Here is a 13,249-nt window from a genome sequence, read left to right on the forward strand (position 1 = left end):
TTGTGTAAAAGCTTCTTTAACATGTACATTATCTTTATTCTTAAAGAGTAATACCGATGGCACTAAATCATTGTTTCATATACAACGTTAATATTTTGATTTTTATTTAGTTGTTATGTGGTTTTATTTCTTCATTAATTGTAATACGCATGCCACGAATTCATTCCTTCTTGGAAAAATTATTTTTTGTGAAAAATCCACTATTATATGCATATTCTTGCATACGTTCGAAAACACAACTTTTTGTGTATATTATGTGCAAATTTTGCCATTTTTTGTTTTCGTTTTTTCCCTTTCTACTTAAAGGGCAATATCAATGCTAGCAATTCATTCTTCCTTAGAAAACATCATTATTTTGATTCTGTTTTAGTTGTTATTTTATTTCTTTCTTCTTAAAGAATTATACTAATACCAATAATTCATTTTCCTTATAAAACTTCATTATATTAATTTTGTTTTAGTCATTAGCTATTTTATTTCTTCTTGAATACTAATCTCAATGTCGCTAATTAATTTCTTCTTGTCAAATACTTTTTATGAAAAATCCACCATCATAGGGTTATTCTTGCATATTATAGAAAAGCGCAATTTTTTATATTGTGTGCATTTTTCCAATGTTTAAATTTTTTAATCATTTTTCATTCACAAAGGGTAATATCAATGCCACTAATTCATTCTTCATTGGAAAACTTCATTATTTTGTTTTGTTTCAAACTAATTATACTTCAAGGGTAGTACCAATGCCACAATTATTTTATTTCTTAAGAAAATTCATTATTTTGATTATTTGGCATTTATTTTACTTCTTCTTTAAGAATACAATGAGTGCCACTAATTTATTCGTTAGGAAACTTCTTTTGGCAAAAAATCAACCACCATATGCTTATTCTTGAATATTATAAAATAGTGGAATTAAATGCAAATTTTGTCATTGTTTCTTTTATTTATTTATTTTTTCTTAAAGGGTAATACCATGCATCTAATTTTTTTCTTTCTAATATTCTTTCCCTAGAACACTTCGTCCATTCAGTTTTATTTTATTTTTCTTAGTATTAGTATAAGGGGAAGAAGAAGGCTAAAGAAGAAGAAAAAGGTTGGACCTTTGGATCTAGATTGGCTACTGGAGAGTGGATGACACAATTTGACTGAATGCCCAAAAAGATAGGCGCTTATCAAATATTAGCCCCTGTACATATGGATATATATTCATTCAATGTTTATGCAATGTGTGTGTGATTCATACTACTATGTAAAAATTGCACTACTATATACTTTTTTGCATATTATAAAACAATGCAACTTCTATGCAATTGTGTGCAATTTCTACCGTTGTTTGTTTTATGCATTTCTACATTTACTTTCTTCTTTTGTGCAATGAAATACCATGACACTAAGGGCATCTCCAGGACGGACCCTCAAATCGCCCTCAACCTCCGAACCACGGGGCAGTCCACATGCGATTTCACCCGGAAACATGAGACAAACTGGAGAAAAAAAATGAGGGAAGTTTGCGGGAGTCTGAACACGAGAAACGTTGCTACATGCCACCCCTGGCCCACCCAAAACCCTACTCGGACCCCCCTTGATTCCGTCCTCCTCATCTTCTCTCCTTCCTTCTTTCTCTTCTCCCTTTGCCGCCGCTCCACCACCCCGTCGACCATGCCACACCCCTACCGGGATTCTGCGTCTCCGTCACCCTCCGGTGCTCCAGCAGGGCTCCCCACTACTTCTCCTCCGTCCCCATTCAGCTCCTGTCCTCCGGCTGCGCCGTGAGGTACCATCTTCTACTGTTATTCTCACCATGCCCGGCAACTGTTTGATGAATCGCTCGAGCTGAAAACAGTTGTCCCTTCTTCTTTCTAGCGATGCATTATGATTTGGAGTACATATATGATAATTATGTTGAGTAGTCTAACGACTCGTTGGACGAGGTGCACTACTTTGATGAGACGATGATGATGCAGATGGTCCTCGAAGATGCGTAGCGTGCGGAGGAGCATGTTCTCAATTTTAAAGGCTCGATCAAGGGACATCAAGTGCTCGACCGCAACAGGGCGCGCAAGAATTTGACACTAATGGCCGACTACTTTGCCCTAATGCACTATTCATTGACCATTTTCATCGGTGTTTTCAGATGCACATGAGTGTCTTCGATCGTTTGTACCATGGTGTCCGGACATACGGTGACTACTTCATCCTGAAGAAGGACAATGTGGGAATGATTGTCTTCTGTGGCTACCGGAAGTGCACGACTACACTCCGGATGCATGCATATGACACGACCCCCGATTCATGGGACGAGTACCTATGAACGTCGGTGTAATAGCGGACGCTGGAGAAACATCGACTTGCGTTGGGTCAGATCGACGACGAGCGCGCGAGCCAGGAGGCCGCACCTTCACATCATCGACCTTATCGCCGGTGCTCATGGAGATGGCGGCTGGAGGACGACGTGGACTTGGACGCCGCGCGCCGCCGACATAGGTTAGGTTTGGGCAGGTCTTCTTTGTATTCTAAATGTTCCAAATGTAATGAAATCTGTCGTGTTTGTATGTAATTCGTTTTGTGTTCACACGAAATGGGATCGTGTTTGTACGAATTTCATTCGATTGATTCGAATTATCATCAAAATATATGCAGCTACGATTAGATGTCATCCTTGCGGATACGTGTCCGTGAACTGATTTCCCTGTTCACGAACAGAAGAAGCGGAAGGAAATTTACGGGTTGACCTTCGAGATGCCCAAACCACGGCTAGCAGGAGCGAGCTAGCTCACGCGTGTGGGCACACACACGCACACCACACGTTGCATGCAGGGGAAAAAGAGTGACTGAACCATATCACAAATTCAGTCGACTGACTGTTAGTCACTCCCTAAGTTGATTCAAAGTTGCTCATGGACAAGGGCTATAAAACTCAAAGAGGAAGGCACACTTCATTACCAAGTCCTCGTTTCTCTACCATTCCTTCATATTCGAGTTGAACAAATTCAGTCGACTGACTGTTAGTCACTCCCTAAGTTGATTCAAAGTTGCTCATGGACAAGGGCTATAAAACTCAAAGAGGAAGGCACACTTCATTACCAAGTCCTCGTTTCTCTGCCATTCCTTCATATTCGAGTTGAACAAATTCAGTCGACTGACTGTTAGTCACTCCCTCAGTTGATTCAAAGTTGCTCATGGACAAGGGCTATAAAACTCAAAGAGGAAGCCACACTTCATTAGAGCATCTCCAACGGTCGCGCTATATATGCGACGCGCTGAAAATAATAAATTTATAACGCGCACAACCGCTTCGGGCGCTCCAACGGAGCCGTAAAAAACGTGCGGGCTGGACAATCGAGCGCTCGCGCTGCCACTCCGCTCCCACCCCGCACCGTTGCGCCTTCGCCCCGCTCGCGCCGCCGCGGTCGAAACCGCCCGATGGACAACCGCACCGACATCCCCCTCACCCCTCTTACGCGTGTGATCCCTCCGCCACCGCTGCAAGCGCGGGCGCAAACCCTAGCCCGGTGAGCTTAGGGCTTGTCTCCGTCGGAGCTCCTCCGAGCACCGGTCTCGCGCGCAGCCTTTTCATGACGCCGCGGACGACGCCGACGGGTGGCATGAGGATGAGGCATGATTGTCGTGTGCCATTTCTTTGTGAACTTTTTTTTATGTTATGATGAACTTGGTTGGATGATTTTGCACTTGGTTGGGTGATGTAGCATGATTGTTGATGTGGCATGATTGCACTATGTCTTTTTATTTATATTTGAAATATCCATATTTATCTTCATGAAAAATGAACTAAGTGCAAGCGCCTCTTGCTCGCACGCGCTGAGTTTTAGCGTGTTCGCTGAAGTGACTCGCACACGCTAGACTTTAACGCGGCCGCTGGAGCCGACGCACTCCTACGCACTTTTTTCTATTTCAACGCTGCATAATATTTTTAGCGCGTGCGGCGGTTGGGCGTCCGTTGAAGATGATGTTACCAAGAGGGTGCTTGGATCCAAGGGACTTATTTTAGTCTGACTAAAAATAGTCTTTTTAAAAGGCTAAAGTTACAAGCACCCCTACTAAAGAGGGGCTAAACTAGTCTTGAGACTATTTTTTTAGTGAGGGTTATCCCTACTAAAATATGGATTAGTCATCTCTCTCCTCATTTAACTCCTCTCCTTTAACACATGCGAGTTCTGGATTGGAGGGTTTGGAGGATAATAAATGTTCATTAACTTGATTTTAGTCTCTCTAGAGGATGCTTGGATCCAAGGGACTAAAACTAGTCTGACTAAAAATAATCTCTTTAAGATGCTAAAGTTCCAAGTACCCCTGACTAAAGAGAGGCTAAAACTAGTCTTGAGGCTAAAAAAATTTAGTCACGGATACCTCTACTAAAATATGGATTAGTCCTCTCTCTCCACATTTAACTCCTCTTCTTTAAGGCTGGTTGTAATGGGAAGTATCATATAGTAGTATCATGCATATGATACTAATGTATGATACTACACCCGTAATGCATAGTATCATATGTTAGTATCATATGATAGGTCATTTATTGCCATGCATGACACATAGTAGCACAACATTTAATATGATACGGTATCATGATATGATACTCAACCCTCTCTTTCTTCATTTAATTCTATGCCACCTCATCAAAATTGCTTAGTTAACATGCATGATACTAGCTATGGTACTCCCATTACGACCAGCCTAACATATGCGAGTTCTGGATTGAAGGGTTTGAAGGATAATAAATGCTCATTAACTTGACTTTAGTCTATTTAGTATTTGGATCCAAGCATGGATCAGACTAGCAAGTTTTAGTCCCACTACTATTAGTAATGGGACTAAAACGTATTCAAACACCCTCTTAGTATTTTGGATCAAAAATGAATGAGGCTAGCAAGTTTTAGCGCCACTATTTTAGTCATGTGATTAAAACTTATCCAAGCACCTCCAAGTCTCGAGTTGCAAATAAGACTTGCCTCCACCTATACAAAGCATTCATGGATGGATAACAGTACTACTCCTACCTTTGCAATTAAATCAAAGAATTTCTTAAAATATCTCTCTCTGGGCTAAGCTAAGCTAAAAATTGCATCATTATTTTTTCTTCTCCTCGTTTTCTCCGGTTGCTCTGCTGTCTCTGCCTTCATTGGTCTCTGCCTACTCATTGGTCCTTGCTCGCAGAAGCCACGTGAGCTTCGTCGCCGGGTCCCTCCTGTCCAGGCCGGATCTGCTCAAGCTGCCGCAGCACCTCCCGTGCCTCGGGTCGGGCCGACGGCGACGGGTCGACGCACTGCAGCGCCAGCTTGAGCGTGTCCATGAGCTCGTCCCCGTCTGGCCCAGTGGTCGCGTCCCGCATCAGCTCGACGTCGAACACCTCGCTCGTCCATTCTTCCTTCACAATTGAGCTCACCCACTGCGGCAGGTCCATGCCGTTGGTCGTGTCGGCGGGGGACCTGCCGGTGAGGAGCTCCAGGATGATGACGCCGAGGCTGTAGATGTCCGTCTTGGCACTCGCCTTCTTGAGCTTGGACAGCTCCGGCGCGCGGTAGCCTAGGGCGCCCGCGGCGGCCAGCACATTCGAGTTGGCGGCGGCCGTCATGAGGCGGGAGAGCCCGATGTCGGCGATCTTGGGGCTGGACCCGTCGTCTAGAAGGACATTGCTGGCCGTGAGGTTTCCGTGGACGATGCTCGCGTCGTCGTGCAGGTAGGCCAGGCCGCGTGCCGTGCCCTTGGCGATCGTCATACGCGTTGCCCACTCCACCGGCGTGTTCGGCGCGCGAGCTGCAGCCAAATCAAATCAAATCAAATGCCAGAACCCACGATTACCAGGTTGAATTCACCTTGGGGCCACGGTTACAGGATTAAGAATCTCATCTCACCGTGCAAGAAGGCCGAGAGGCTGCCATTGGGCATGTAGTCGAAGACGAGAAGCTTCTCCCCCTTGGGGCCGAGGTAGTATGCCCTGAGCGGCAGCAGGTTGGGATGCCGGATCTTGCCGAGCGCCGCCGCCTCGGCCTCGAACTCCTTGTGGCCCTTTGTGATCTTCTCCCTCAGCCGCTTCACGGCCACCAGGCTGCCGTCCTCCAGCGTCGCCTTGTACACCGTCCCGTACGTGCTCTTCCCCATAATCTCCGCCGTCGCGCACAGCAGGTCGTCGGCGGTGAACGCCAGCGGCCCGTCGAAATGCACCAGCTTGCCGCCCACGTCGCCGCCGGATTCTGCCTCCGAAGTTCCCGGCTTCTCGCCTCTCCCAGCCGCCGCTGCGGCCGCAGCGGCACCGGCTTCCTTGCTCGACGGCTGCTTCCCGCTTCGTGCTCCAGTGCTACCGCTCGACCTCTTCTTCCTTATCAAACAACAGAGCAGGAGACAGCAGAGGGACAGCAAGATGAGGATGCCGAGCACGATCCCCCCTATGATCAGTATGAGCTCCTTCTTTGTCCGGCCGCCGCGGGGTCCGGTGGGCTCTTGCCCGGGTGATGCTGGCGCGGGGGATGGCGATACCGGGCAGGGCGGCGAAGAAGCAGAGTAGCCGCAGAGCAGGATGTTTCCTGCGAAGGATGGGGGCCCAAACTTCTGTACGAGCGAGGCCGGCACGGCGCCGGAGAGGTTGTTGTAGGAGACGTTGAAGGACTGGAGCGTGGTGGTGAGGTTGGCGAGGCTCTCCGGGATCTCTCCGGCGAGCGCGTTCCCGGAGAGGTCGAGCGCCTTGAGGTCGTGAAGCGACCCGAGGTTGTCGGGAATGGAGCCGTTGAGGCTGTTGCCGGAGAGGTTGAGGTCCTGCAGCTTGGTGAGCCCCGCGAGCGACTCCGGCACTGGCCCGTCGAGTGTGTTGTGCGCGAGGCTGAGGAAGACGAGCTGGTAGGTCCCGGTGATGGCTTCTAATTTCCGCTCGTCGGAGGAGGCGGACGACGGCGCCTTGGAGCCGCCCGCGAAGGCGTCAGGGATGCGGCCGGAGAGCCTGTTGTAGGACACGTCGAGGAAGAGGAGGGACTGCGAGGCCGCGATCTCGGCGGGGATCTCCCCGGAGATGGAGTTGCGGCTGAGGTTGAGGCGGATGAGCTTGGTGGAGTTGGCGAGCGAGCCCGGGAGGAGGCCGGTGAGGCGGTTGTTGCTAGCGTCCAGGGACTGCAGCGCGACGCAGCGGCCGATCTCCGGCGGTACGGCGCCGGAGAAGCGGTTGTTGAACAAGTAGAGGCCGCGGAGGTCGGGGAGGAAGCCGAGGGCGGCTGGAATGGCGCCGGCGATGGTGTTGTCGTGGATGCTGAGGCGGCGGAGGCCCTTGAGCTGGCCGAGGCGGTCGGACAGGCGGCCGCCGAGGCCGCGCCAGGGGAGCGTGATGGCGACGACACTGCCGTTGACGCACTTGATGCCGGTCCAGTGGCCGGAGCAGGCGCCGATGCCGGTGTCGTTCCAGGAGCGGAGGAAGCCGTAGGGGTCGGCGAGGTCGTGCTTGATGGCCTGCAGGCCCTGGTAGTCGGCCTGGCTGATGATGACGCCGTCACCGGCCGCGTGGACGTGGCTGCGGGCGGCGCTGGCCGTGGAGAGGCGAGTGCCCCAGCAGCAATGCAGGATGAGGAGGAGTAGTAGCCCGCGCTGAGCAGCCCGGGCCAGCGGCGGCGGCATGTCTGTCGGCCGAATGTTCACCAGAATATGCTGAATCAGGAGGAGGTTAGTTGTGGACGGAATGGGTTCGAGGAGGAGGAGGAAGAAGCAGCGAGTGTGGGAGGGAGGGAGTGGCGAGCGAGCGAGAGTGTGGTGAAGGAGAGGGGACTGGGGTACGGGAGGCAACGGCTAGTAGGACTGAGCAGAGAGGGAGGCACGAGTCTCGTCCTCGCGAGTCGCAACGGCTAGTATTCTGTTGGTCTCGACTCCCGAGGCGTGCAACGGGTCTCTGGAGCATGGGACCGGTTGGACTCGGTCAGGCGTGCTCGCGGGAATCCCGTGTGCGTCTGCCTCGGCCACAGAGTCGGAGACGGAGACGGAGACAGTGACAGGCTCCAGCCTCCAGGTGTTTGGTCACTCGGCCCCGCAAAGGACACAAGTCGCACGCACCTCTGTTTGCTTGTGACTGACCATGTGCATCTCAAATTCGCACTCGGCGGACTGTTGAGTTGAGTGGGCTCACTCGAGTGCCAAGAGCGCATGGATCTCACATCGCATCGCAGCCTTCGCATCGTGGATTCATACCTAAGAATGATGGACATCTACAACTACCCCTTTTCATTCTTTTCGTTTGCGATCATTCCAACTAGGCAACTATACAAAAGGTACTACGTAGATACTACTACATTTTTCTTTTTGATTTTTGACGAGGGGGGTGTACGTAGATACATGATCTCGGTCATCATCTACATCCACCATTATCATCACATGCACCCCCATGCAGCACACATGCACCTCTACTCAACAAATGGTGCAATTGTCATTCCATATCTCAACGAATCTCAACGGTTATCTGGTTAACAGTGTTTGCGTTGAATTAGCATATGAGAACAAGCGTGGTTCCAAAATTCATTGATACGTTTTTCTTTTGTCGAGTGGACGCAAAATGCATGCCTTAACTTTATAAAGCAGAAGGTAAATTATAAAAAAATTGAACAAGCTTTTAATACAACATCATGAGCAACAAACACTATTCCAGCACGACCGCACATAATATGACTCCAACGCAAAAAAAAAGCCTACCCTAAACTAATCTACAAAGCCGCGTATCGACAAACGCTGCTCCCATCCAAAGAGCAACAACTCCAAACAAACTGCCTCTTGCGATGCACCAACCACCCTTGAGTTACTAAAAAAGTTGAAAGGTGGACGGTAGGATTCGTACCTCGAGAAAGTTGTCGTCTTGCATTCACCCGTGATGGTGAACATAGCGCCCCTCACGAACAACATAGAATATCAGTGAGCACCAAAGGAGCACAATATAGGACCTCCAAGCTCATGTCTCAAAAGACAATGCTCCCAACAAAGGAACAACATCGAAGACGCCGTCATTGCCGATACCGATCCAAACCTTGGGTTTTTCGCCTCAAGACAACCAACCAAGTGAAAGAGAGTGAGGTGCCGACATACCACATTGACTCTTCCAAGAAGGGGAACAACACCCACGGACGTTGTCATCTCCGGCACTCACCAAATACGAGCAGGACCTTCGTCTAGTCGCACACCTACACCCCATCCCACTAAAGGCTGCACACCACAATTCCAACTTATCGCAACGTAGGAAAGAGTCAATGTAAGAGCTTGTAAAGCAAATCCACATACTCAATCATCTTATAGTCTTTCATAATTGCTAACACTCACGCGGTACCTATGAGGTCAAAGCTTCAATCGAACATAGAGGAAGATAGGGGCTTATAGTTTTGCCTCCCAACTATTTACCTCAAGGGTAATGTCAACAATAATAACTCATGATCACCCACATCCGAGTGGATATATTTGTCTAGATCATTCCCCAACACATGACGCTTTCCAAAAGATTGGCCTAGAAATCTTTGAGGAATCTTTATTGAACCGCCACTACAAGGAATATGCTAATACACGACGCTATTTTTTTGTCGCTACATCGTCACGGTTTTTAATTTACGATGATCTCACGACGAAAAACCAAGCGTCGAAAACGGAGCGTCACAAATGAACAACAGCGATGTTTTGATCAAAATCGTCGTAACTTTTACGACGATTCCTGGATCATCGTAACCTTTACGACGATCCTAAATCGTCGTTGGCAATCAAACCCAGTCCTACGTGGCAAAATTACGACGAAATCAAAACATCATGGTTGAAATCAGCCCAACCCATTTCAATTGATCACATGAGCTGGTTTTATTTTTTTGGGCTTTTTCTTATTGGGCTTCTTTTTGGGCCTTGGCCTATTTACAGCCACTTTAGTAAAAAAAATCAATTCTTTTTTATCATTATAATTTGGGCCCTGGCCTTTTAATGCCCAAATACATTTGGTCCAGTTTCAGTTTTGGCATTTTTTCATTTTTGAATTCAGCAAATTTTTGTTCCAGAACTTGGTTTCATTTCTATTTGTTGGGCCTTTTCAACCTAATTATTTGTCCAATTAAATCCAACACTATTTCATATTCAAATCAAGGAAACTCCAAATCGAATTAAAATCATCCATCATATAACATCACATAATACATCTCCCAGGTTTACATAACACAATAAGTCATCTCATGAATACATTTTCTTACACAGGAATATAGCAAGAACGAACAGAATTGCACAATAGAACAATGACACATCTGCTAACAATGGAGTTCGTTCCACTCTAATATGAGACATAGGTTCAAAAAAATTATGTTGTTTTGATTTGAATGTCCCAAGTAGGCATCATCGACATCTTGTCACCACTTCCCTAGCAACAAAAAAAAAGACAAAACAAAAAACATTAGACCGCAATATTAGACCGGAGCACAGATCAGCAACTTCAAATCACAAAATATATCCATTATACTAGATGTCAAGACAAAACAAAAAACATTAGACGTATCATTATAAACTTACAATCTAACTGAAAGCTCGACGAATTTATGTTAGATAAAACTCAAGTCACTGTGATTCGAACTAAAACTAACATTACACGATGACTACCATATCTTTACTGTGAGCTTATAATCAGCTCGGTGCTACATATTAGTGTGGGCTACATAGTTTTCCTTTGAATTAGGGAATTCTGACACCACAAACTTGTAGAATGTAATAAATTAAACAAAGGCATGTAAAAGTAAGACAACATAGTTTGGAGCCAAGGATATCAAATGCGAGGACAACAATAGCACCATCCAAAAGGAACCGCAACAGTTCGAATGTAACCATGTGAGTTGAACACGTTGATAGTCCCTCAGCTGAGTTGAACAAAACTTGCAACACATCCTCAAAAAATAATAAACTGTGGAGGAGTGATGTGTAGTGTGTACAATAAAATGGCAAATATAGGTAAACAAATGAAAAATCACTCAACGCTACAAGCACTTTGTGCAGCATGAATGTAAATAATTTAATAGGATTTCTCCCGCTGGTAAAGTCATGGCTATCATAAATGTTTGCCACTTTAACAATAGAAAAGGTACAACCTACCAACTAGACTAATACTGGCAATGGATGATAGCAATCACATAATCAGACACTTAACTAGCATGCCAGCAATGTGTAAATCATCAAGTTTACATCATCATCGTGAACCCACCTGGTTTTCAGCACTCGCCAAACTGTCATCTCAATTCTTGCAGGCAAAATGGTGAGCAAAGACAGAAAGGAATCCAAGCAGACAAAGAGTCCTGTGACAATTAGCTGCAGCATTGATCACAATCATACATCTCCCCATGATTACCAAACATGCCACATTTAGAACTACTGAACTGAAAATTTAGCTATCTTTTCAATTTAATCAAATCCATTTTTTTAAGGAAAAGCTTGAAGGAATTGTCGAATACATTATTTTTGTTAACTTATTAAGTACTGCAAAAGCATAACTTGCACGTATCCATATCTTAACAAGGATCTGAATTTAATTATATATTCATTTCAGTTATAATATGTGGTGATGACATGGTTCCAGAAATATTACAACTGATGCATATTGGATTCATATCCAGCAATGCTGACAAACTATTCCAAATAATTTAGAATGCCCTAAAATTCGAAATAATTAGGATGGCCCTAACTATCCAAATAATTAGGATGGCCCTAAAATTCCAAAAAAAAACAATATATAGGGTACAATGAAGGTAAAACTGCACCTGAGCTTCATGCTCATCTTTAGGTGCAAACGACATCGCAAGCGCATCTCTCTCAAATAGATATCCTCCAAAGCTAGCAACTCCACAGCCAACATCTAGAACTACACGGGTCCGTTTTCCCCATGCCACTTCTTTCTTTGCATGTGTAGTAGCATCAGACATGTCAAATAAAGAACTTCAGTTTTAAGTTGAGACTGGATTTCTAGCTCCCGGGTGTCCCGACACCCCACTATCGAACCGTTCATGTCAGTTTGAGTACTTTCGAGATTTGGACCACCACCTGTAGCTCTCCTGTGATTTGCAGAATGCAAACAGAAGCTGCATATACATTGTTGATCTGACATGGCTACATCTAGGCCTTCTAGCCATCTACGTATTGGGCTCATGACTCCAATAGTAGACAACAAAGTCCACGATGACTGCATAGTGGTACAGTGATGAGCATAAAGTTTCACCTTACCATGATTTATTTAACAGGAATACAGTACCACAAAGTCAAACCCCAAGAAATAACCTCAGAAATCTGTTACCACGATAGAACACTAATGAATAGTTTTCTCCTCAAACTTTCTTTCTCCTCACTTTTCTTTTTTCTGCTATCATTACTTCTTTCTCTCTCAAGTTGACAAAAAGCACCACCTCTCTCTATCTCTCTTTTCTCCTCTCTCTCCTACTCACATGTGACTAATCAAGTGACCTGGCCTCACTTGTGACTAGTATTGTGTCAGAAATAATAGACCGCAGCAGCCAGCAGGGCCTGACCTTCGTGTCAGGCTACCACAGTGTTGTCACACCTACTCTGTCTCCTGCAGCCTAGGACCGACCCTGTTCTGCTATGTAAAACAACTTTTTAATTAAAATGCAGACGCAAATGACCTGCTGTTGTCTAGTCCTCAACTCGAATCTTTAAAAAAACTGGACGCACCAGATAAACAGGTGTCGGGAGACCCGGGTGCTATGGCACCTTTCCGTTTTAAGTTTTAACTACAATGAATTCCTAAATCCAGCGTATTATCCTTTTTTCACAAGGAAAGAATAATCCTATTACGTATAATTTAGTTCTACAGAAATGTGTGCACGACACCTACTCAATGAATCATTTGCATTATCTGACCATAGATAGCATGCCTAGAGCAACTTATTCTATATAAATTGTTGCAATTGTTTTTTCACAACGCAAAGGCTCTGAACTTATCAACTTGAGAACGAGCGTTACCTCCTGAATGAAATCAATGTAATGCAGAGCACCATGCTTGATCTGAGTTCCGCCTCCCGGAAAGACCAGATGCTCCCGAGAGACATTAACCCAGTTCTGCTGCCCCTTGTACTGCACCAGCTTGGTATGAGGAACATTGCTATACCATCTCTGAAGATAACCAACAAAACCTTAGTCAGTCATGTAAACAAGCCATGTCTGAAGAAAGATAACTGAAATCATGCAGCAAAGACAGAGAATTCATTCATGAAGGCTCGACTTCTGCTGTATCACATAGTTAAAAAGA

At 45.9% G+C, this 13,249-nt stretch overlaps 1 protein-coding gene across 1 annotated transcript; it reads right to left on the bottom strand.

Annotated features, from left to right (window-relative positions):
* Window positions 1-4,861: 4,861 nt before the first annotated feature.
* LOC123448133 (probable leucine-rich repeat receptor-like protein kinase IMK3) lies at window positions 4,862-7,768 on the bottom strand. The gene is made up of 2 exons (XM_045124912.1): window positions 5,874-7,768; window positions 4,862-5,775 (listed from the first exon to the last, which is right to left on the bottom strand). Exons 1-2 carry the CDS (start codon window positions 7,615-7,617, stop codon window positions 5,156-5,158), a joined length of 2,364 nt encoding a protein of 787 aa, XP_044980847.1. The 5' UTR covers window positions 7,618-7,768; the 3' UTR covers window positions 4,862-5,155.
* Window positions 7,769-13,249: the final 5,481 nt, after the last annotated feature.

Source organism: Hordeum vulgare, chromosome 4H, assembly GCF_904849725.1.
Source record: "Hordeum vulgare subsp. vulgare chromosome 4H, MorexV3_pseudomolecules_assembly, whole genome shotgun sequence".
Classification (NCBI taxonomy): Eukaryota; Viridiplantae; Streptophyta; class Magnoliopsida; order Poales; family Poaceae; genus Hordeum; species Hordeum vulgare.

Bases quoted from the DNA above. Each gene is read 5' to 3' on its own strand.
- LOC123448133 (XM_045124912.1), bottom strand. From the start codon at position 7,617: ATGCCGCCGCCGCTGGCCCGGGCTGCTCAGCGCGGGCTACTACTCCTC. The intron at 5,776-5,873 runs GTGAGATGAGAT...ATTTGGCTGCAG, and splicing joins CCTCTCGGCCTTCTTGCACG to CTCGCGCGCCGAACACGCCG.